Source organism: Conger conger, chromosome 9, assembly GCF_963514075.1.
Source record: "Conger conger chromosome 9, fConCon1.1, whole genome shotgun sequence".
Taxonomy (NCBI): Eukaryota; Metazoa; Chordata; class Actinopteri; order Anguilliformes; family Congridae; genus Conger; species Conger conger.
The window spans coordinates 49,967,412-49,992,964 of NC_083768.1; the positions used below are offsets into that span (position 1 = coordinate 49,967,412).

At 46.0% G+C, this 25,553-nt stretch overlaps 1 protein-coding gene across 1 annotated transcript in view; it reads left to right on the plus strand.

Annotated features, from left to right (window-relative positions):
- Window positions 1-909: 909 nt before the first annotated feature.
- Window positions 910-25,553, plus strand: part of runx1t1 (RUNX1 partner transcriptional co-repressor 1) — a 60,563-nt gene continuing 35,919 nt past the window's right edge. The window contains exon 1 of the mRNA XM_061254341.1: window positions 910-1,348. Within this exon, the coding sequence (XP_061110325.1) occupies window positions 1,321-1,348 (28 nt within the window). The 5' untranslated portion in view covers window positions 910-1,320. The remainder of the gene's footprint in view (window positions 1,349-25,553) is intronic.

Genomic DNA, 25,553 nt, shown 5'->3' on the forward strand with positions numbered 1-25,553 from the left:
CATCTGGGACAACCAGCAGCAATAGCTGCCACAAGGTAATGGCTTGTAAAACTATCTCCTCCTAAATCCAGAGCAGCCTGGCACAGAGATGCTCCTGTTTATTTTTACCAGGATATTTGACTCTTAAATAATAATTTGCTTATTATGATGGAAAGTTTCTCTTGAGCTAGAAGAAATACTATTAGAAATGTGACACCTCATTTTACTCAAAATATATTTGGTTTATTCATTAAACCTGTATACAGCTGCAGTAAACCCTGATGAAAACAATAGCTCTTGTCTTGTTTTGCCACTTGACTAGATCTGCCTTCCAAAATGAAAACTGCTTGAACAAATGTGTCTGTGCCTCAGAGTAACAGACAAGACATCTAATATTTTTTAAAAATCCACTTGGAAAAAGCTTGGTATTGGATATAAGGAGAATTATTTTTTGGAAAAGTAGCTCAGACTCTGGCTCTGACTGACTGCGAATTGTGAGGACATTCGTGCAGCGGGTCTGTGATCAAGGCTGCTAGCCGCTCTATAGCTCGATGGGCTGAGACGAGTTCCAGATGGTCTGGGGAAAGTACTTGCCTTGGGTTAGAACAGGGTAGCCTGCACTTCTGAAAGAGCAAAACAGATAGGGCGCGCACGCAGTCGTTCACACACAAACATAGGCAGACGCTCACTGGCAAACACCCCAAAGAAGAAATCTAGTACCTGAAAAAGCAACCAGTCGTCCATAGGGAACCAATCCTGTCCATTGTTCACATATACTTGACCCTTTCAACCTGTTCATGACACAGATGCCGGCTACCTCAGTCACCTCCTACTGTTTGGATCCCGCCTACTCTGCACCTGGCTAAGCTGAGCCGTTCCGTCTGGAGGCAGAATACCACAGCAGTTCTCTCCAAACCCAGAGAAAGCGGACGGTCGTGAGAGGCGCTTATCGTGGTTGCTCGAAAACGTGAATGTTCGGGGTTTTTTGCAACATGTTTTATTGTCATACAACGTAAAGCTGCATCTAGAAGACATCGAATTATAAAAGTGTTAATACACGAAAAGAAGACTCAGTTCTCTGGTGCCGCGAGAGGAAAGGCTGTGTACCATAGGATCATTCTGTGCTGCGCCTGCATCTCAATTTTATTCGCCGCTTTTTTGTAGACTGTCTGAAGCTTTATTGGAACCGTGCGCCGCTGTTCTTGTGTGGTGAAGTTTTTTTTCTGACAGTCCCGACGTGTTGGACGTCTAATAAACAAGTCTGAATAACATTTCTCATTTTAACGGCTCAATCTTAGTCGGGGACTGGAAATTAATTTTGTCTTCACAACCACGTAACGCATGGTGGGAATTTCTGCCCCTTTTCAGTGTAAGTAGCGTACTCTATTTCCTCTTAAATGCCTTGCAGTACAACCGACGTACAGACGTTATTGTAATGGTACAACAGTATTGTTTATAATTTGGGGGAAATCATGGATGTGTCGAGCAATGTTCGATTATCAAATGCTTGTTTATGTTTGTTTTTATAACCTAACATCCTTTAAAAAGACGAAACGATTCCAGTGAAATATCCTGTAACATTCCCGCATAGTAGCCTACGAAGGTTTCACATGAAAAGTAGTATGCTGCACACACACATAAACACACCCGCACATGAACCTTGTAACGATAGACTATATCATAGTGTCTTGAATATTTGTATTTGTTGGTAGCCTATTATTTGGCCTAAATTGGTGTTTTTATTGTTTTGGTTTTTGTTAACGATTATCGCAAATTGGGATGATGAAAGGTATCTGAAGTTGAAGGCGTTTCATAACATTCTGCTTTACACTTACAGTAAATGAGGAAATTACTTTTGACATCGGATTTTGTGCATTAATATTAGAGTCATAAAAATCTGAGGGGCCACATAAAATTCCGTCGGGCTGCGAACCGCCGAGGTGGATTTCTAGGCTTTGTTTTCCTAAATACATTGGTGGTGGTTCCTAAAATCCAGAAGCTCCTAATCCAAGCAAACCAATGTCTTGTTACTAATAAGTGTTGAACTTTAGCCGTTCGTGTTTTTTTGGGGAAAGTACATATTAATTGTCAATACAGTAAATCAAACGTAGGTCCTGCTTTGATCATTTCAGTTTGTTGCATCTGGTATATCATAATAATGCAGGTGGAAGCTTCAGTGCATTTGAAGGGATAAAATATGTTATGTGGGTGTGAATTCATTTGTGGAATCTCATGAACTGCAGAAGCTGGGCCTAAAAAAACAACTGTAAAATAATAGCTTGCCTCTACATTTGACAAAGGTAACGTATGCTATATGATTATAAAATTAAGAGATAGGCAGACATGCTATAAGATACATAATCAAACAAAATGTGAAGGCAAAAGCACCCCATATTGGTACAAGATTCCATGTGGCTTTCAAACAACTAACTACTTTGAATAACAATCCGTTGCGTTTGAAGTTGCGTGTGTATTGACTAACAATATACGTGTCAGCTGCCAACCTGAATTCAAGAAACGTATCAATTCAGGACAAAATCGGTTTTAAGTGGCCCGTAACAGAGCACTCTTAACACGCATGCAAAGCGCAGTTCATCATTAGCCAGTCTGTTCACTCCCTCTCACCAGGCGATGATCCTGTCAGATCTGATTTTCTCCCTTCCATTAGCGATAAACATCAGCTGACAGGCGACTAGCCGTGTACCCATTTCATTGTTTGGGGGCTTATGCACAACGCTCTATCCCTAAAGTTGGGCGCTCCTCAGTGGTTGGCATCTGGGATTTTTGCATGTGAAAAACCCGAACCAGCCACAATTGTCAAATGCATCTCTTCAATCCATCTTGATATTTATTTCTTCTCTCCCGCTGTTACTTTGTGGGAGAGAAAACTTTAGGCTGCGTGACTGAGGAGTGAAGTTGAAGAAGTAATGTTTGGGATGAGCATGGGAGTTTGAAGGGGATGGGGAACGCTGAAATTATGAAACGTTCACTATATTTTTTAATTCCCCTTTTCCCTCTGGGAACGAGAGCTCTGTGGACTTCAGCGTGTCCTTTTATCCAAAAAAAGAATATTATTGGCAGCCTGGGTTTGACTGTAGATAATGGCTCTCACGGGTTTCATCAAACCAAAAAAAAAAAAGCACGTGGGAAAGTTTTGCCATTCCATATTCCAAGTAAACAGTGCTTTGCACGCGGTAAAACGGTTGTATTTTAAAACACGTGTAGTTCCTACACCCTTTAGAAACAGGCCGTTTCCTACATTTTGTGAGTTGTTTTCAAGGGTAGACAGATAATGTATGGAAAAAAAAAGTATACACCCCATCCTTACATTTGAAGCATGAACTGCGCTGCAAGTCCATTGTGAGGCCACATTGCTTTGTTTGTGCAGTTGTGCTGTCTGGTAAACGGCCAGCAGATATTAGCCTAGCTATCTCAGAGTTTGGAAAGTAGGCATTGCTTCTTTAATTAAGGTGGTATACGTCATGCTAGGAAGAAATTTCCAGAGAGACTGACAAATGTTTTATTTATTTATTTATTTGCTTACTTAGTGCACTTCCGTGTCCACCCTGCCGTGGGAGCATAATTGCTGGGGAAGAAAGTGCTTTTAGAATCCTCGCTCTAATCTGCGACCCATTAATTTACCATCTTTTTATTTTTCCTCCTCATTTTCCCCCTATAACCGGAGAATCTATAGACACTGCTAACAGAGAGTCGGCAGTTTAATTAAAGCAAACATTAAAGCGGGGTTGCTGGAGGTAATTGTAAGCGATAAGTGCTGTGTGTGTTATCTGCCAGGACTGTTTAAACAGCAGCATCCTCTGTGACCAGCTGTACAGCGGGCAGTCGGCCTCACACCTGTGTTTGGGTCAGAGGGGAACAGTCTGAGTACTTTTCTCACTGATGAAATGATGGAGCTTTTTTAAATTCCAAAATTGTTGACTTTTTTGATACCTATATTTAGACCGTTTCTGACAAGTTTTCACAATCCATGATGACATATATTTTCATACTTAATATTCAAGACCTATTCTAGGTTCTGTGTGTGTTTGTTTGTGTGTGTGTGTGTGTGTGTGGGTGAATGTATGCATGTGTTTGCATGCACACTCATTTTCTGAGTGAAATAATTTTTTAACATTTATTATTTATTTTAATGTCAAAAATATTAATGGATAAACAGGCTAATCATTTTTGTCCCTGAAATTGGGTGAAGTAGTTATTCCTCTCAGGGTTCCATCCTATGCAGAAGTATATGCTTTATTTTAATAATCATGAATGTAAAGGTCTTATACATCAAAACAAAGAATATATATGTTAGACCAACCACAAGCAGTCATCTTAAAATATTTACATTTCAATATTTACTATGAATATTTGAGTTGATATCATTCATGCTTTTGGCTGAAAGCCAAAGTGTTGTTAACTCATTGTGCTAACTATTGTTTGTGAAGATGCTACCTTTCCCATGCGACAAAATAGAGTTCCCCTCTCTGTCTTTCTGAAAAGGGTGTCTATGCATTCATGCATGGCTGCATGTGTGTGTGTGCGTCTGCATTTATATTATGTCCACGTACATATGTGCCCTCAAAAAACAGTGCTACATTTCTTCTGTAAAGATGGTAGATTTCCATTATACCGAAAAGGCCGAATATATTAAAGATATGTGCTTTTTCTATATCGGATACCAGACAGATAGTATATCTGGAGGTTTTGGTTCGGTCCATGTTGCTTTAAATGTAAGTGTCACACGGAGTCTCCTTTAGATTCAATTACAGGCGCATCCCTTTCTGTAGATTGTGTCAGGTAATCACACTGAATTGTCGAAACCGTGTTCGAGAGAGGAGAGCCACTTCTTTGTGAGCGGAGCGGACTTGCTTCTGCATCAGTTGCCATAGAGAGCGGAGAATGAATTATTGATAGGACCGATATCTGGCAGAATGCATGCTTAAAAATCGATAGAAGGCATTGATAGCTACAGATTTATCAGTAAGCGGAATGCAGTTGAGCGGTTATTGAATTTCACTGCTCGTGAAAGCATAATGCAGTGGAGAAGATCAGTGGCTTTTTATTGTATTGTGGGGCTGGACATTTTACAAGGGCCAATATAATTTGAAGGAAAATATTTAAGAGCTACTAGCATGATTTATTAGGCTGGTTTATCTGGAGGCTGTGAATCACCAGACAAGCTGAACGAATACCTTTTTTTTCCCTACAATAACTGGGTTCAGCAGAACCAGGCGGTGACTGTGATATTCACCAAAAGGACAAACAAAATCACGCCTTTCCTAAGCTTCTTCTGTATTATTTTGCAGTTTCCAAGCACATGAAGTGGGACTTAAATGCGACATTAATTATGTATAGTCTTAGAAAGGCACTTGTGATGAGCTTGTAATGATGATGCGACATGATTTCTGGATGAGGTTGAAGGGTTTTTTTTTCTCCCTTGATTGCCACCTCTGATTGGCCGTTGCCTTGACGTCCCAGTTTGCTGCACCTGACTCTGTTGTTCCTGGGAGATGGGGGGGCGGAGGGGGGGTGTGGACCATGCTCGCCATGCAGCCTTGTGGTCCAGCAGACAGGTGTCTCATTTGCCTGCTGTTTGGCAGTTCTGCCGCAGTCCTTCCGTTTGGTCCTCCTCACACCCTACCCTGTCTCCTTTTAATTCTAAATTGAGTCGCCAATTAACTCCACTCCCTCTCCCTTTATGCTGATCTCTCCCTTTTTCTCATTTTCTCCCTCTTTCTCACACTTTCTCTCCTTCTCACGCACACAGGCACACACACACACGCACGCGCGCACACACACGCGCGCTCTCTCTCACTGTTTATTTTCCTGCCTCCATCTGGACAGAGCTGATATTGTAATCGCCCTAATGCACATTGCCTTCCTCCTCAGACACACACACAATGTACCATCCTGACAAGTCTCCTTTTTTATTTCAGATAAGCCGGGGATGTGTGTTTAATGAATACAAAGCCGTTGTGTGTCGCCGTGCACTCGGCCAGAAGGTAATCTTATTGAATAGGTGCTTTTCAGTGATGCGGGACTCGATAACAGCGGCGGAGTGAAGATGTAACCTGTTATCTTGCGTCTCCTCTATTTTTCTGTCACAGAATTTACATTTAAAGATTAGCTGTAAAAGGGTAAGAGATTCAGGGTGGTGAAGGTGTTAGGAGGGGGTGGAGGGTGTGGGCGCGGGGGTTTTGTGGGAGTTGGGGGTGGGGCGGGGGTGCGGTGGGGGGAGTAGGCAGGGTGTGTGCGTGACACAGTCGAAGAGGGCCTATGTTAGTACCTCCAATCAGCTGTTCAGTATATAGGTAGCGGGTTTCTGCGGTTACCTTCTGTCTGTACTTGGGTTTTTGTTTAGAGTAGCTTTAACACTAAGAATCATAGACGACACAGATTATTTATGGACTTATTCCCATAAACACTTGATTGATGCGGAATATGAGCTGTGTAATACCTTGATTAGGTGTTCTTTTATGAGGTTACTGTTGTTGAAGGGTAGGCTTGGGCGTTTACTGTGAATCTATAAAATCCATCAATAAAACAGCCTTTATTTTCTAATGGACAGTGTGGGACATGGATCCTTTCCAAGCCGAGAACGCTGAGATGCTTTTGCCCTCCAGGGTATGGGGATTCATCAGTGCTTTCACGTTTTAATTGCGTTCATTGATAAACAGAATATTATACTAGTAGCAGTTCAGTGCCATGGCAGCTTTCAGAGTCTATTATTGATCAGATGTTGGGAAAGAAGAATTGACATTTTTTCCTCTCTTTCTGGGCTAGGTTCTTATTGCGCGTGCTTCAAGACATATACTTTTAGCGCACGTTTCTGCGGCTTGTACGCGATCCTGTACTAATAAGCAGAGTTCATTAATGAGATTGAGAGCGCCCTCATTAATTTTGATTTATTGAGCTGTAAATTTATTCCTAAGAAAGGGTATCAACTCCAGCAATGTCACAGCAGAAGAGAAAGGAGAGAAATGTGCGATTAAGATTCGCTCCGAACCCTTGGTGGTGCCTCCTCCGAGATGCACGGATCAATAGGCAGAGACAATAGGCCCCTTTGTTTGGACTGCACATATTGATATGCTCAGTCAATTATTGCTTGGGAGAATATTGCACATATGAGCTGGCAGCTCTGGGGTGTTACACACTGCGAGCACCACATCAGCCATCTTCCAAATTGGGAATAAAATATACCTGAATGTTTCTGTATGTGTGTTTGTGAGCATGGGTGCAATAATAAAGAAAAAAGTGTGTTTATTTATTTATTTCTTTATTTTTGCAGAGATGCCATCGAGCATTCAGAGTTTGGGCAGATATAAATTGTAAGGTGTATGCTCCAAGTTAGGGACCCCGTAGAAATGTTCTGTGTTGATTTTAAACAGTGTTGTACTTAGGATGGCCTTGATAATTCATTTGAGCTGCATTGTGAAATAGAGTAAATTGCGACCTGGTGCAGTGCAGTTTCCTGCTACTGTCTGCCCGTGTTAGAGAAACTGGTCGGACAATGGGAATGCGGTGTGGCTTGGGAGAAGATGGTGGTGTTTCTGAACTGCCAGCAGGTGCTCCCAAGGTAAATGCCCAGTGTCAATTATTTAGAGGAGAGATGATTTTTAAGATGTGGAAAAGTGGTACAGAGACAGATAGGTGCTGAGCTGGGGTGGGAACTGATTTGCTAAAATGCTGTTGAATCTATTATGATTATTGAAATACTTGAATGAAATTCAACCAGGTATCAGTCTGTTGTCTAAGGAATACTTTTGAATTGGTTTTATTGTTATCCTATGTTAGTGTTTTTTTTGTTGAAAGAAGAAAACCCATTCAAAGTTATTACAAAATAAAATACTAATTCAGAACATTTCTGTGACTTCCTGCTAGATCAGTTCATGAGAGTACACATGAAGAACAGAATGTAGACACAAAACACTTTATTACATTTATAACAGCTGTGTTCCCTTAACAAGCTACAAATTAAAATAAATGTTGTGAGTTTTTGTAGTTTATTATACAGTAGGATTATCAGTTTCAATAACCACTGATTTCACACACTACAAAATGGTAAAAATACATTGTTTTTTGTGGCATACTAGTATTAAGGACATATCTGTAGCATCAAGGACAGAAGGCATACGAGTCTTCTTCCTGTAATGTTTCCATAATTTGCAATAGTGTTTTACAGCTTTTTAAACTCTAGAGCCTGCCTAGTGATGAGCATCTTTCCAGAATGTTCTGTACTATTTGTAAATACAAGGAACATGGTATTCGATTCTTTATGGGACACACAGTAGCTATTTTGGCCTTAGGCATGCTGCTTCCTCGATGTCGATTCAGAAAAAAGTAGTACTGGCTGAATTAACTGAAATAAAATGTAATTGACTCTGGATAAGGGATCCGCTATGCATATAAATGGCGCTATATTGGAAGTTATTATGAGTGATCCCAGCGTGTGCTAGTTTATGTGTCCTGGGTTGAATAATTACAAAACAATAGTGCAAGCAGGAAGGGACAGAAGGCTTGAGGAGGATTCCATGCCAGTTCAATCAAGGGAGCGGATTAGAGCATTGTTAACTTTTTCAGTGTAAAACAGCTGTCTGGGGTCCGTGATTCGGACTCTATAACTTGGCTGATGGTACAGCGCAGTCAAATATAGACCTGCATCTGCGACTAGGGTCTGCTAACCTGCCAGCTGTAGCCTGAGAGGCGCCCTCTTTCAAGGTCTGAACAATGATCCTAATCTAGATCTCCTTAGCTCAGTGGTCTCCAAGCCTGGTCCTGGAGAGCTACTGGGTCTGCTGGTTTTTGTTTTCTCCTTAAAATCATCACCCTGTTGAGACCCAGGTAACCAGGCGAGGTGAGTTAAGTGTGAGTTAATCAACTGCTCTAAGTGCAGAGTTAACAACAAAAACCAGCTGACCCTGTAGATCTCCAGGACCTGGGTTGGAGACCACTGCTTTAGCTAATCCTATTTAGAGACAATTCCACTGGAGAAGTTTTCTCCAGAATTCATTGTGACTTGCCACCTAATGAAAAGACTTAACTGGATTAACAAGGAGACCTGTTCATGAAAATCACCAACAACAGAAGTGCACAGGTGTTTGTTGTACTACTCATATTGTTGGCCACATTAAAGCTGTAAATGTTCCTCATTGCGTGGTGGGTAACAGTGTGAAAGTCTCCGTGGTCAGTAATTTCAACACATGAATGCTGCTACCTCTCTGAATGCATTATAGTTATTAAAATGATCTGAATCTGATCCACACGGTTACTGTCTGTGACCTTATTTCATGATTCATGAAATTAATAAATAAACAAATAATTTAATAGTCTGTCTGCTTGCCTAAGTGGAATGCCTGACACCTCTCTGTCTTTTGCTATTTCAAGAAATTTGTGATGGATTCAGCAAATGTAATAATAAGACCATATGCAAAACATACAATGTCTTTTACACAGCAGTAAAATGGCAGAGAATAAATCTGCTCTGCCTTATAAGGCTAGAAATGTTTTAAGATGGTTTGTGTGTGTGCCAGTAATGACTTTTCCATCTGCTCTTGTGTCTCTTCATCAACATCTGCTTTTTTGTACAGTACTTCAGCAACAAGTATTCTTTATTTGACACAGTCTCCAGCTCTGTTCTTGCTATTAAGTTAGCCTTGACTACTGCTTGGAGTCCCAGATATTCACATGTGCTTGCCATTACCCCCATACCATTCACAAAATGTAATAACGTTTTGGGGAAAGTGTTGTTTTTCACTTTTTCCATCACTGTGAAGAATTTTTGGATCTGGTTTTAATGTTCCCCCAGTGACTGGACAAATTACTGCCTCTCTGTGCTTTCTGGACACTTTAATGAAATAGTGCCCTTCCAAAAACGTCTCGTTTCCAAAATGTGGCGTACTCGTAGGCGACGTCTGACTCTCCAAAGGATTCTTTCGCCGCCGTCCCACTCGACGCGTAAGAACGGGAGACGCGTTAGCAACGAGCCGCTTCCCCCGCTGAAGTCGCATTTTCGGGAACGTGCGCACGCGCTCTTGTTTGGCAGGGCCGATATGATCTTAATCAGCCGTTTCCTCCTTGGCTGTATTAAATTGTCCACACAGTAATTCGCAGCTGTGGAGGGATCGCATGTAATGGTACAGCTGCAATTTTATGTTTGCGAATTTAAGCTTATCTGTTTTTTATGCTTTTTTTCCCTCATCGCCATATGGGAGATGCTGCCAATTTGAAATCAAGTCAAGCATATTTGTAAATTGCACATGACCTCAAACACGCCTGGTGTTTTACAGAATGCTCCAGTGCTCAGAAGCAACATCAAGTATACTTGTGCTTATAATTCTATTCATTGACATTATTTAGTCATTGCGGTTTTATCTCTCACATGGATACAATTTGAGTATGGAGTCTGCAGTTGTTCTTGATTCGAATAGAGTAAGATGGCTGTTAATCATGCGAAGTGCTCAATAACAATTGTAGCTAGTTCAGATAGATGCTTGAAATTGTGTCTGAAATCATCTGTGTGCATTCTGGGATTGGTTTGGCTGTTTTGAAGCAGCAAGGTATTTGTGGCCACTAATGTCCAATACAATTCCCAAAATCTCTGTAAAAAACTTAACACATCCAAACCCATGTATCTGAACAGCAGTTTTAACATACCACAAACAATTTATGACAATCATAATCATTGTAATTCCACTGCAAAACTGTGTAGTGTAGGATAGGGTAGAAATCGGCAAGCAAACAAGACCAAATCAAGATCAGCAATCACATGGGGGAAGGACTTAAGACATGATTGACAGTGATGGGATGTGATAGCTTTTTTTTAAAACCTTGGGGAAAATAGCCAGTTGGGCTTGAACACATGTTATGCGTTCTTAAAATCATGGAATTCTCCTCAAAATGGCTTCCATGTTTGTGGTTACTTGGAAGGAAAGTGCAATCTGGCTGGTCCGTGTCAATGTACTTGCTTTGGGGCTGTTTTGTAGAATCCAATTTTGAAAACCAGTGCTGGGTTTGAGGTTCTTCTCATTTAACAATGAAAGCAAACGTGGGCAAACGGCGGTTCCTCTGGGGTAGCGGCTAGCATGTACGCATCGGTTGGGGAGCAGGGAATGGTAAAATCTGTGCCGCACGGCACTGTAAAGGACACATCGTGTTATTTTAAGTTTCAAAGAAATCAGGCTCATTCCCTTGCTCCCCCCTTGTCCACCTACTCTGAAAGCTATGAGGAGTGGTACACTAGGTTTGCCTGTGACTCGCATCATACTCTGCACCCTGCTGAATTTTACATGTAAAGAATGACTATATTCAAAATAACCTTATTTTCAATTAGCATATGCAAAGGAGCTCCTTCTTTCCCTTACTTGTTTTCAGTTACTCAACTACATTCATGTGTTCAATGGCTATTTGTGACAGTTACCCAGTATGGAATTGAAGATTTCTCTGTGGTACCATACATATGCAGATGATCCAAGTTCAAGCACAATGCAGTGAGATGGAGTATGCAGCATTCATTGAGAATGGATTACAATACATGTCTGCAGCTATGAGTAAATCGAGTAACATACTTCCTGTTCTACAGCCACGTTCTCGCTTGTTGTGGCAACGGGGCTGAGTAAAATTTGCTGCATGGTGCATAGGTGGGGTGTAGCTTCTGCGGGGTTCTGCTGGCTGGGGAAATTAAGAATTTGTGGAACTCAAACTGATCTCAGTTCAGTTAATGCCGCTAGTTGATGCGGGACTTCTCAGAGCCACTGAAAGGAGAGGAGATGGATGTGCTTTGGATCCAGATGGAAGGGTGGAGTCTGTCTTTGCCTGCTGCTGTCATGGAAAGAGGCGGGGGTGGTAGAGATTGATTGGAGGGTGTGTATCCAGGACAATATCAGCACCAGCCAGAAGAGAAGAGAGGAAGGGTGTGCAGAAGAGGAGCTAGGGAGCAGACCTAGGAGTTTCAGTATGTGGACACAATCGCAGAGGCAGGGCCCATAGGAGAAAAACCAGAGAAAGGACCGCAAATGAGGTTTGAACAACGGTCAAGAGAGACAACAGGAGACCATGCCCCCTGTGTGTATTTTGTTTCCTAGTCATAATGCCAAGAGGATTGAGGCTGTAACCAATTTTCAGCGCTGTAATGTATTTTTAAGATTCTCCACTGGGCTTGCGCCAACGTCAAATTGCCTCTTTTAGAAAAGCCGCTTGGCTCAGATTTGACAGCATTGAAGGAGTGAAGAAGATTAACTGAGAAGTAGACAACATTTATTGAATACAATCATGTTTCCAGGTTGTTTTACTTTTTGCGAGCAACAGTCTAGCTGTTTGTAATGTTGGTATCTGTTACTCATCATTTTTTGGTTCCTCTCCCAATTCATGTTACATGTTTCTCTGGTCTTAATCTATTACCTTCAAGAGGCCATGGCCTTCCCAGGCTTGAAGGGTTGTGCTATTGTAGTTTACATTCACAGTAAAACGTAATTCTTCGTAGCCCAGCCATTTCAGGAAAATATGTTCACTTACTTTTCTTAATCTAGACAAAAAAATACGCAGAAGGCCTTGGGTGCTGACTCACAGAGTGAAGGAAGTTCATAAAAGACAGGCAAGAGGCAAGACATGCCTTTCATGTTTTCATATATTACATTGATCCAGAAGAAATATGGATGTCCCCAAACTGTATTATCATTGTCATATCAATCTGCCCTAGGCCAGTGGGAGGTGTGAAATTAATTTGGATCCTCATTCTCTTATTAGCCAGTTGTTGTCGTTAATGCCAGTTGTTGTCGTACAAATATCTTTGTGTCTGACTCAGAGGAACAGTTTGTGTGGCTGTTTAGTGTCTTTGTGTGGCTTTGTTTACCAGAGGGCTGTGCAGGGGGTTGAGGTGAAGGAGATGGAGCAGGGGAGGGTTTCGTGGTCAGTTCAATCTCCTTCGAGGAACTGCAACCGAGCGTTTCTCCGAAAGGCAAACAAGTTTGATGTCGCCGGCGTGTTTTATCGTCTTCGCCCGTCAAAGATTTATTGTGCCGTTTGCGCGGGGCTACGCGGTGTAAATCATCGCTGAGTGTATCAGGAGCAGTGGGCAGAGTAGGCACTTTTCCCCTGCCTGGCACCCCGCAGGCCTCAAAAGGATACGGCGCGAAGTTAAATATCACCACCGCCGTCTAAGAGGCCTGTTCGGTACATGGGAATGCACATCTGCATTTCTACACATCTACAGATCCTACACATAGGCTGTGGAGTTCTCCACAGCTGGTGTTTATAAAAAAATGAAGCAATGGGGGAAAGAGAAGTTGTGGGAGAAGAGAATTTGTGTGAGAGACTGCAGTCACCCCCCCCCCCCCCCCATGTAACAACCACCCCCCCCTTTCCCTCTGACAACCCAGGGCTGCCTTGTATTTGATTTAGTGTCTAAGAAGCTTTCTTACCAGTGGGCGAGTGATGCTAATGGCCCACATATGCTCCAAGACAGTATTTCATTTTACAAGTCAGACGTGAGGCGATCTTGATTCAGGCAAGGTTGAACATAACTTATCCCCTCACCACATGCTGTTATGTTTTATTTATATTTCCAGTTCCCTTTCTCCCTATTCTCTTCTCTCCCTCTCTCTCTCTCTCTCTCTCTCCCCCCCTCTCTCTCTCTCTCTCACTCTCTCTCCCTCTCTCGCCCCAGTGGTGACAGTAACTTTATTTAGCATATTGCACACACATAATGTGCACTCCGTGTGTGCACTCTCAGTTCGGAGGGCTGTTCTGTAGACATCATATCTGCAGTACCTGTTGTCATGGAAACAACAGCAAGGCCCCACAAGCCCATCTCCCATTTCTGTGGGAACGGCACGGAGCGCCCCGTGGCTGTGCAGCCGGCACAGGGGAGCGAGGTGGGGTCGGTCCAAGCGGGAGGCGCGGCTGCGGACGTCGGCGATTTCGGCCGACAGCCTCGGTGCCCGGGCCCTCGGGGTTCGTTTGTGCGACGAGATGAGTTTGTTTCCCGCCAGCCCTAATGTTGCAATTCAAAGGTAACAATCAGTAATGGCTACAGCCAGACTCCCCCTGGCTGCGTGTCTGCCTTTGAACTGAATGTAAATGTTGATTAGCATTTATTCTATCACTTTCTGTGTAATCCAATTGAGCCATTTCTGACTACAGAGCTCATGCTAATTCTCTATTGATGGGTCTCACTTATCAAAAAGCATTGACAAAAGCAGGTGGCAAGTGCACACAATTTTTTCTGGACTTGAGCTTTGTTAGCATTCAAGAAAATAACCTTTTCCATGTTGTCCATTTGCGCCACGATGTAACATAATGGAATATTTCTTACAAGCTTAAGTTGTGGTAACCTGGGGTAGGAGGTGGGGGGTGGCCTGGAGATTAACTGTAACAATGCAGTGACCTAAAGCCACAGCGATAAAAACACAGTGGAACCTTCCTCTTTCTTCTTCAGGGGAAAAGGTGGGGCCGAGCTGGCGACAGTGTCGTGTTTTCGGAGTCCTGACCTCCGGACAGCGGCGTGTTTGGGCAGTTCTAACCCTGGTACTTTTTTTTTGGGTGTTCCTCGCCGACGACAAAGTGGCAGGGGCTTGTTGATGCCCCGGGCGGCTCTTGGCGGAAGGCAGATACGGCAGGCCGCGGGGCCGTGACAGCGGGGTCAGGCTCGAAGCGCAACCGGTCCCGGCTTCCGAATTTAATTACCTGAAGAGCAAAACATCCCGGCCGGAGAGTGTGTGAAAGCGGGATATCTGGCAGCCCCAGTCCACCGCTCCGACATCCTGCCCGGTGGGCCTGGCCCTGTCCGTCCTGCAGCGTCAGGGCCGGTTCCTGACAGCGAGCTATCTCTGCCGGGCCCCTGGTTCCTTCCATTCAGCAGGCATTGTGTGCAGCAGGGCTGGGTCAGGAATCGCGGGTTCCTGTTGGTCTCGCACTCTCAGCTCACGAGCTCCGGCCTCACTGACAGATTTCTCTGGTTTTATTTTGTTTTGTTTTGGGGGGTTTTTTTCTGAGGGGGATATAGAAGTAATCCTTTTAAAAAAAGAAAAATGCCTACCAAGCGTCGCTGTAGACCAGCTGTGACCAGCTACGACCAGCTGTGACCAGCTATGACCAGCTGTGACCAGCCGTGACCAGGAGTTCTTGGAAGTATCTTGCCCTTACATGATCCACCACTGTGCTGGCGGAATTCTGTTGCTTTCTTTAGGCATGCCCAAGCTTATTGCAGACATTGAAAAACAGAGGCCTTCCTGCCTTTGACCAACTTGGTACACATCTCAACATTGCCCAGAATTTCCACCAGAACACAGGCACACACACGCTCACTCAGTTTTCCTTGTAAGCAGCTTGTTCAAGATGAACAATGGTAAAACCTTCAGCCAAAGAATTACCCAGTATTTCTACTTAAAAACGAATGTGTTTAGTAGTGTAATGAAATGGAAGCATTCCAGCAATTCAAGATAGATAGTTTAAGAAACTTTTTGTGCATCACTTAAAGTTATGATGGCCAGGATAATGCTTTTCAGGGGCATTATACAAAGTAGAAATGATGGAACAGGTTATTTTCATTTTCAGTCTGTTAACATGAACAAAGAACGATTGAGACTGTGACACAGTACAGATGCCAAATGAATGTCACTTTACTTTTAATACTTTTAATATCTTAATACAGCCCATGTATGAGTCATTTTTCTTTTCTTATTTATTTGTATGTGGTTGAAAAGTTACACCATAGTGTGAGGAGAATGTGCTTCATGAAAAACGTTGATGGTTTTATATTCAGGTTCCTGTGAAATCGGCTAGCCCAGCGCTATTCAACTCCACGTCCTGCGGGCCACAGTGTCTGCAGTGCGCTACAACCGTGCGCGAAAAACTCCTGATTTCCAGAATTAGCTTATCTGAACCAAGCAGATAAATCACGAGTGAAATCAGGTAGCCCACAGGAGGAACAAATATCTGCAGACACTGCGGCCCGGAGGACGTGGAGTTGAGTAGCGCTGGTCTCGCCTGTTGTGTCTGTTTGGAATTGGCATGCCCTTGTTGTCACCTGTTGTTATAACTAGTCTCTACAAAAGCTGACTGTGGGAGTTTGGTCAAAAGAGGCATCCGTTTCATTGTTTTGTAACACAAACATTTTGTGTTACAAATTGGAATTGTAATCATTGATTTTCTGCAGATCCCAATTGTAATGTGCCTTTAACACATTAACATGCACTGATTTTGCTAGGTGAAAAAAGACAAAGCTAGGTGAATGTCAATCGCTTTAGCTGTTTTCCTGACATTTCTCAGAAAAAAAGCAACTGACAGTTTAACTCACAGTTGAGATAATCGTCCAGAAGGCAGACAGTACGCTATGGGTTTGCGTTGCCCCTGTCAATGGAACACTGCGGCACGTGTTGGTGTTTGGGTGAGACCGTTAGTGCGCGCGCTGCACCTGAGGCTGCAGTCACGCATGCAAAGAGGCTTGCCTGTTAATTAGGATCATGGCTCTTTGCTAGCTTGGCAGAGTAAGGGAGGCTGGCACGGAGATGTACTGCTAGCTCCACCTAGTGAAGCTCCTCGAACACCTTTTTCAGGACAGGACCAGTCATGTAGAGAAATATTTCCCATCTCTGCCACCCCCCCCCCCCCCCAGCCCCTCCACCCTCACTCCCCCCCCCCCCCCCCCCAACCCCAACAGCAGCCGGAATTGAGCAAGCCTTGACAAGGGTTCACTATTTATAGAACAGCGGTGTGGAAAGGGAATATGACCGTGCCCACAATACTCACTGGGATCAGGGTGCTCAGTCATAGTCAAGCTCCGAGATGTCACCTTTAATACAGGTTCTCTCAGGGTCTGGCTTGTACCTGAATGAATCAGCGATTGGTTAGAGGTTTTAGCAAAACTGGGTTTGTTGGAGCAGACCCGTACGTAGTCCCAGATAAAGGGCGGCGGGAAATTAACTCTCGTAGTCAAAGGGTTCGCTCCACTCTGCTCGGAAAGCCATCTCCTTTCTACAGAAATGATCGACCTAGGCTGGACGGCAGCAGAAGAACAAGCTGGGGGGGGGGAGGGGGGGGGAGTCTCCCCCCACCCTCAGCCCAAAGTCATTTGTCGGCCTCATTAGCGGTTATTGTTATGAACCTAAGATCTGAATGGGTGATGATACGGGTCTGTCCTGAATAGCTGCAGAGCGCGGGGGGCTGGGGCCTACGGTGCGATTCGGGGCGAGGGAGGGAGAGAGGGAGGGAGGGAGGGAGAGAGAGAGAGGGAGGGAGAGAGAGAGGGAGGGGGAGAGAGAGAGAGGGAGAGACAGAGGGTGGGAGTGAGAGAGAGGGAGGGAGGGAGGGAGGGAGAGACAGAGGGAGGGAGAGAGAGGGAGGGAGGCAGGGGAGCGGGCCAGATGGCAGGGGCCTGCACACAAACACAGGCAGGACTGCGGCTTTTTGTCTCTCTCTGACCGGGGGCGGGGGAGCTCACTGGAGCGTGCTCTATTGTCCTCACATTTCAGCACTACCCGTCCTCTCCTCGTACACTCTGAGGAGAGCGCTGGGGGGGCACAATGCCCTTTATCTGTAGTGCAGCACCTGTTAAGTCAATTAAAGCTCTTATGCGATGTCGCCTGGATGCTCCAGTTCAGCCCAAAAATCGACAACGGGCATGGGTTTGTCCTGCACGCGGAGAAAGCGAGGTTGTTCTGGAGCGACACTGGCTCTTGCGCAATGCTGTGTTAATGTGATGTTTAGAAAGATGTCTATTGAGCTTCTAAATTCCATTGAGTCGATTGAGTTTCTAAAACTTTTTTTTGTCAAGTGCATGGCACGTATTTAATTAATTTCACTGTTCGTTTTCTGTAGCCAGACAAAAGCTCCCAAGGTTTCGCGCTCTTTCTGGGTTCGACTGTTTTAGCCGTTCAGTAAATCCACAGACAGGAGGCCGTGTGGCCTTTTTCGACAAAATGTTATTTTTGCAGACCTCTGCCACCTTTGCGCTCGGTTCTCTCGCCCCTGCGGCGGAACTGGCGTTGCATCTTCACATCTGGGGGGCAACGGCACCGAGCCTCCGTCTTTGTCTCTCTCGCTTCGTCTCCCCGAGGCCGGGCTCGGATCATTTATCACTCCCTTTCAGGGCCTTAATTGGCAGCAGTACCCTTTCGGGGTTGAGAGGGAGCCGCGGACGGCCTAGCCCGGACAGGCTCCTTGATCCAATAACTCCAGCCCTCCACGGCCGGTCTCGCCGGGCCTGTCCTCCTCGCCGGCCGCAATAGGAAGACATTAATAGCTTCCAGCTGTGTGGAAAATCGGGCCCTTCAGGGTCCACAGAGGGAGGAGAAGGCCCGGCTAATTCTCCCTCTCTGTTCTGCACCAGCGGGCCGCAAAACATTGCCCCCTCCCCTAACCACCCACCGACTCACCCACCCACCACCCAGCACGCCACCAGTGTCACTGCCGATCGGTCAGCTGCCAGGGACGGACAAACAAGCGGAGAATTTTGGACACGTCCGGCGACACCCCTTCGGGGTTGCTGCGTCAGCCGGTTGCAACCCTGGACCCCCCCCCCCCGCCACCGCCAGAGACGGGGTCTGAGGGCTGGTGGGGTGGAGGAGGGCGGGGGGGGATTCAAGAGTCACCGCTATTCATCAACAGCTCATTGGCTCATCATTGAGTGCCAGGCTATTTAGTTTATCAAGTCTTGCACAAGAGAAGTCAGAAAGAGGCCCCATTCAGCTTTGTTAAAAGAAGCCCCGCATGTAAAAAACGCTCCACTCCGAGGCCCTTCGCCTACGTATCCCTCTGTTTTGTTCCCCTCTTTTTGTCTTGTTACCCTCTTTCACAGTCTGTTAATGCAGCCCGGTCTTAAAGGGCTGTTTTTATCGCCCTGTTTTGAATATATATCTGCTATTATTTGCGTCTCCATTGAAAAGACGGCGGCGGTGGTGGGCCGTCGGGTGGGGTGGGGGGGGGGGGGGGTAGGCGATTGTGGCAGCGGGGGCCGGGGGCGGAAGGGGGTGCCGGAGGAGAACAATTTCGTTTGGTGCACTGCTTCCCAATAAAATCAATGAGGTTGCACCTCTTTAAAATTAACTCATTTAGTGCCCAATGAGGGAGGGAGTAATGTCCATTGTGCGAGGCTGAGGAGGGTGTGTTAGAGCCTGCCGTCGGGGTGGCCAGGGACAGGGCTTTCTCACACGGCCCCCCCCCCTCCCCGGGGACACGTAACCGAGGCGATGGGTGTCCCCAGTCCCCCCCCGCCTGACGGTAAGCCGCGGTTTAAGCGAGCGTGATTTTAAAGTGAATTTGCTGTTAGGCGTGCAGACATTAACTTCAGTAACATCCCCCCCCCCCCCCCCCCTGTTGAGCAAACCAAGCTCTCTTCTGTTCAAGGGTAGTAGATAGTATTGAAGGGCCTCTATTGGTGGATTTCATTTTCGGGCACTACTTTGTTGTATTCACACGTTTTTGTTGATTTGTTTTTGTTTTTTTGTTTGCTTTTTCACAGCTTTGTGGTAAAACTTCTGCATCCTGATGATTGCTTCTGCAGTTTCTGCTTCAACAAAAGCTGCTGAGTTGTCCATTAACTCATCGCAAGGCCTTTTTATTACATGCCGGTTTAACGGGAGGGGAAGGATGAGATGAAGGCAAGGCGAGCGTCGCTGTTTGTGATTAGAGCATCGTGGGATACCGCTAGAAAGTGCTAGCAGAGCAGCGTCAGTAGCCTGCTGTAAAGTCCAGCTATGCCAGCTTGGCCAGCTTCAAAAGTGAGCGAGTCAAGCTGGTCATAAAGCTGGTCTAGCTGGGTATGAGCTGGTCAATTAGCTAGTGCTGGTAGCTTGTCTGAGCTGGTGGCTGGTCAATCAGCTGTTTCAAAACATAGCTTGAGCTGGTGAAACCATGTCAAGCTGGGAGCTGGACTGAACTGGTTAGCCTACCAGCTGTTTGTAGCTTGAGCTTGTTTTTCAGCAGGGTAGCGAGGTGGTGTAGGACACACTCTGAAGAAAGCCAGTGTGGAAAGCCATAGGGACTCACTCCCCTCCATGTGTGATTCAAATACAGGCCACGGGGGTCTGCGATTGCTCCAGGATCGGGGTACAGTGGGTTTGCTTCAGATTCAGACAGAGCCAAGATATTGCGGATGGTAGCCTTTCCGACTTACATGAGAAGATGCATCAAATTACTTTAGGAACGGAGTGCGTTATCAACAATCATATGAACTAAATGTGCTCTGCAAGACAACCGTTATGCTGATAACTGCATATTGTCATGTAGAATTTATCTTGGTATGAATTTCTAATGTAGGATTGTGAAAATGTCAGATGTCAGAACTGCATGCAGTTGCGGCACCATTGATGATGCAATGTATAGTCTGGCAATAGGTTCACCTTTGCATACATATTAGCAGTATAAAGTAGTTGTTTAGAGATATATATATATATATACATTAAGACGCAAACAGCGCTTAACTAGGTCTGTGTGTGGTGTACATGGAAATGCGTGATGGTTTGAACAGTTATGCGAGTTAGGCCTTGATTGTCCGAGAGCGACAGTCGAAGGAGGAGGCTTCCTCCCGGGTAAGGAGGCGATTACTCCTGTTTATCAGGAGACGTTCAGAGTCAGGGCTATTCCTGGGCTCCCCACACACACACACACACACACACACACGCTCCTCCCCTCCCCCATCATCACACGGTTCTAAAAACGGGGGCGTATTACCACTCCGGTCAGTCGAACCAGGTGAGGCCTGCCAGAGAGTTGTTTACACATCGATGCTGGTCTACACGGCACCACACGGTGAGAGAGAGAGGGAGAGAGGGAGAGACTGGAGGGGCGGAGGAGGAAAGGTGTTGTGCAGGTGGGGAGGGGGGGGGTGTTATTAATGGAATAAAAGTAGGAGAGTAGAAGGGCCTGTTTCCCCATATGGAATTCATCTGCCGTTTAAGGCAGCTACACGACGGAATGCCTTCAAGCTGACAGGGACTGAGAACCTAGACATATGTTAATCACATGCAGCGATGGCAGCTCGAGAGGAGAAGAGAAAAGAGGAGTAGGGAAGGGGTGGGGGTGGGGGGGGTTGCCACTCCAGAGACTTAAAACACAGCAGCAGAAGGAGACGCAGCTCCTTTGTTAGGAGTCTCTAAATTGATTTTTCTTCTTCTTTTTTTTTAATGAAGAGGCTGCAGCTACCTCTGGCACGGCTGCCTCCGTCGATGCTGCTGTTGTTTTCGGAGACGCGGAAAAAATAAATAAAGAAGTGTGCTAAAAACGCCGCCCTTCTGTGATGCTCTGTTTCCGATCAGTGCGGCGTCGGGCTGTAATTTGAATGCAATTTCAGATTTTTCAGTTGATTTGTACTCAAAATTCCTCACATTTTTATTGTGTTTCCCCCTCGTATCAGTGGCTAAGTACAGAGCGATATACAGACTACATCCGGGAGCATTCCGGAAAAATTTTGGACCGTGATTACACATACCGTATATCGAAGTGACTGATTATGTTGATGAGCCTTTAAAATGTTATATAGTTTTTCAAAATGGAAGAACCATAAACAAATTCAATGCTGCATGTGGACATTGACATTAGGTACGTGAAGTATCACAGAGAGGGTTTATGTCATTTAAGGCTGTCCTTTGTTTACGTATTCTGGGTAGGCTGACGTTAGCAGGCTGGGGCTCCTTGCGAGGCAGCCTGGCTTCTGTAGACACCACAGAAAGCTACACTTCCTCCGCCGTGCTTTAGCGTGTGCGAGCGGCTGGAGTGGTGACAGGATGTTTGATAAACCTCATGCAAGGAACAAATACATCAACTGAGCCTGTGCACACAGGAAGTGATTATTTGGTCTGCATTCCTACATTTATACATTCAGTCTCCGTGTGACTCGCCCCTTTCTTCTCTCCTCCTCCCCTCCCTCCCTCGCTCTCTCACTCTGACTGCCCCCCCCCCCCCGCTCCCCCGAGTCTTTCCCCCTCCCCCATTTGTCTCTCAGTCTCCCCCATTTCTGTCTCTCTCTCCCTCCCTCTCTCTCGTGCTGTGAAATGTATGGTCGCCGCGAGTCAGCTGAGATCATTTGCGCGTGCGTTCCCGTCGTTCCGCCCGAGAGAGAGAGAGAGAGAGAGAGAGGCCCGTGGCCACATGTGGCCCCGCCATCCCTCGCCCCTCCGAGTGCCCGCTCTCCATCTGTCTCCGGCCGGCGAAAAGAGCCCGCGCCTGCCCTCGCGCTCCCAGAGCCAGCCGTCTGAAACCCCCCCCACCCCCCCCCTGTGTCCCATTCCCCGCTCCGGAACAGGGGCCAGCGACCGAGCGAGGGAGGGAGGGAGGGAGGGAGAGGGGGAGGAGGAGAGGTTAGGGGGAGAAACCGCACGTGCCCGCGGCCGCACCGCGAGAGAGTCTGAGAGTCTCACCGCCGCCTCGTTCAGCATCTGAGAGCTCATGATGCCAGGTAAGCCCGGAAGGTTCTACGGCTGGAGGGCTAGAGAGTGGGTGGGTCTGTGCGTCCCGGTGTGTGCGTAGTTGGTTTGTGCAACACATGCTCACGTCAATGTTTCCGGGCTAGGAAACTACAAGATTTAAAATGTCCGAGGTATGGAGAGGGTTTTAATAGTCAGTTTGAGTTGCTTTGTTTTGTTGATGTGTGCAGCTACAAGAAATATATATTTTTGTAATAACCATTTGTTAAAAAGTTACATGTTCTGAAGCAGTTTTCAGCATGTGGTACTGGTATTCTGTGTAGGCACCCACAATATTTTGGTTGCGTCATGGCGTGTGCTTCCATCTTGTTTACGTTTGCATTTTCCCCTTCATCACCCTGCTGAAAGACCAGCTCTATACTCAAAATGGTTTGAACAGCTCAAGCTATGTTTTGAAACAGCTGGAAGCTGGTATTCCGAGCTGGTCATAGCTGGATTTTACACCAGGGCGGTTTTTTGGTTTTTGAAGCGTAGGGGCAGTAGTTCCTCTCAGCACTTTGGGACCAGGAGTGGGAATAGCAGTTGCACAACGCAGCAGGGCTTCACTCACACTGGCCCCTGGGCTGAGCTGACAGGGAGTCTTAGACGCGGCGACCGCTAGTGTGAAATTGGAAACAGTGGACCCACCTCCAGTGGAAGAGGTAATGGGAGTGAGGAAATACGTGTCTTTGCTAGCCTGCTGACAGGCGTCTCCTAGATAGTCTGCCCATCGGTCAGAAAGTTCTAGTAGGTGTGAATATAAATGAGGTTCATTGATAGGTTGGTTGTGGTATTCAGTTTGGAGCAAGTCCGTACCATGCTGTTTAATGGGAGATTCAGGATGATTTGATACGGCCAACCTAGTGCAAGAAATTCAGTCAGTGTTCAGAACCCTGCTGGGCTAAAATGTGATTAACAAAGTCTAAGTGAACAATAATGTTGTCCTTTGTCTAATTAAAACAAATGTCTTCAAAAAAAGACAAGGCGAAGATAGATAAACTTTTTGTTCCTGTACCACGAGGACCATAAGAGTGCTTTTGAATCAATACTCAATCGAGCGTGCCTACTTCTCTGTCCATATTATTAGAGCGTGCGCATCGATCAGACGTTACTGCCAGAATTAAAATCGATGAATCGCATGTATTGTGAATGAATTGTTGCACCCCTGGCGAGCACTGGAGGTGGTGCAGAGGAGAAAACTCCAGACACTTGATAACATCGACAGAAGGGGAGAGGGGTGGTGAGAGAGACCGTAGACACAGCAGGAGAAAAATAGACCAAGGTTTTATTCTTTCCCATTCCTTGTAATGCAATATTATTGCTAGTTTTACTTTTTTGTATTAATATTTATTTGTTGCATATTGAAATGCATATGCCCACCATGCTAGTTAAGCAAATTGGGAAGAATTAAGAGAGTGAGAGAGACAGAGAGGGGAGATAGAGGAGAGGGAGAGAGAGAGGAGAGAGACGGGAGAGACAGAGGAGAGACAGAGAGAGGAAGAGAAAGAGGAGAGGGAGAGGGAGAGAGTGACAGAGAAAGAGAGGGAGAGAGAAAGAGAGGGAGACAGAGAGAGGGATAGAGGAGAAGGAGAGAGAGAGGAGAGAGACGGGAGAGACAGAGGAGAGAGAGAGGCCGAGAGAGGAAGAGAAAGGAGAGAGAGGAAGAGAGTGACAGAGAAAGAGAGGGAGAGAGAGAAAGAGAGGGAGACAGAGAGAGGGATAGAGGAGAAGGAGAGAGAGGAGAGAGAAGGGTGGGACAGAAAGAGAGGGAGAGAGAGAAAGAGAGAGACAGAGTGAGAGGGAGAGACAGAGAGGGAGAGACAGAGGGAGACAGTGAGAGACAGGAGAGGGAGAGAGAGAGGAGAGAGAAAGAGAGAGGGCAAGAGAGACGGAGAGACAGAGAGGGAGACAGAGTAAGCGATAGAGGAGAGGGAGACAGAGGAGAGAGAGAGGGAGAGACAGAGAGAGAGAGGGAGAGACAGAGAGACAGAAAGGGAGAGAGAAAGAGAGAGACAGAGAGAGAGGGAGAGAGAGGTTGCAGCTGGCGGTTTGCGGATGGCTAGGGGAGGACTCGCTTCGCCGAGCCAAGGCAGCAGAAGAGTCCCTGCACCGCGCAGATGGCGCTGTGAGCCCGACTCGGCCGGCTCGGGAGGCTGCTCCGGCCTTCTGCGCACCGCGGGCGAGACGCCGCCGCACGCGCTCTGTGAGAAGGGTAAGCATCGATCCGGCCCGTTCAAAAGGGAGCGCGCTAAGAGGATTAATGCCAACAGGGCGCTGAGTGGGAAAAGTGGTGAGGTATCAATGGAGGCGCCGCAGGAGTTAATCCAGACGGGCACGGAACGCGCGAGACGTCTCTCTCTTCCCGCTCGTTTCCGACGCGTCTGAGCTCGGAGGGAAGGATCGCAGCGGGGTGCCACGAAGGTGACACGACAAGCGTATCTTTGTTAATTTCATAGTATCTGCCATTATAACCGGTCCTTTAATTTGTGCATTGTTATTGCTTTTGTTTTCCTCGCTTTACGAGTTGGGTCTGTGCGGGTATATCTGTGGAGTAGCAAAGCAACTTTTCACTGCTGTTGCTGTTGTTATTCCAAAGAAGTGGTAGCCAACCACTGAAAAAAAAGTTTGTCGTCTTGTCTGGCGTGTTCATTTGCTTTCATTTGCTGATATTTCAGATTGTAATATACTGCCTGTTCATTTAGTTACATTAGTTGAATATGCTAGTATAATGGCGGAGACTGTGGAACTGAGACAGATTGATACTGGATGGTACTCTGTGTCTGTAGGTTAGTAGGTGAGGTATACAGTGCATATGGCCTATATCAGGGATTATGATTGTGCAGTGACGTTAAATAAATCCTGTGCTTTGTGCACATGAATGCTTCTAAGGGGGAATGTTGTGTTTCAGTGTGGATGAGTCTATTCCCTCAGGAGCTGTGTGTGTGTGTGAGCGAGCATGGGTGTGTGTGCGTGCACGTGTGTGTGTGTGTGTGTGTGTGTGTGTGTGTGTGCATGTTTGTGTTTGTGTTTGTGTGCATGTGTGTGTGCATGTGCAGGCTTGTATGCATATGTGTGTGTGCACATGTGTAGGTATTGTGTGTGTACGTGCAGGTGTCTGTGTGTATGTGCATATGTGTGTGTATGTATGTATGTGTATGAGCGTGCGTGCATCCGTGT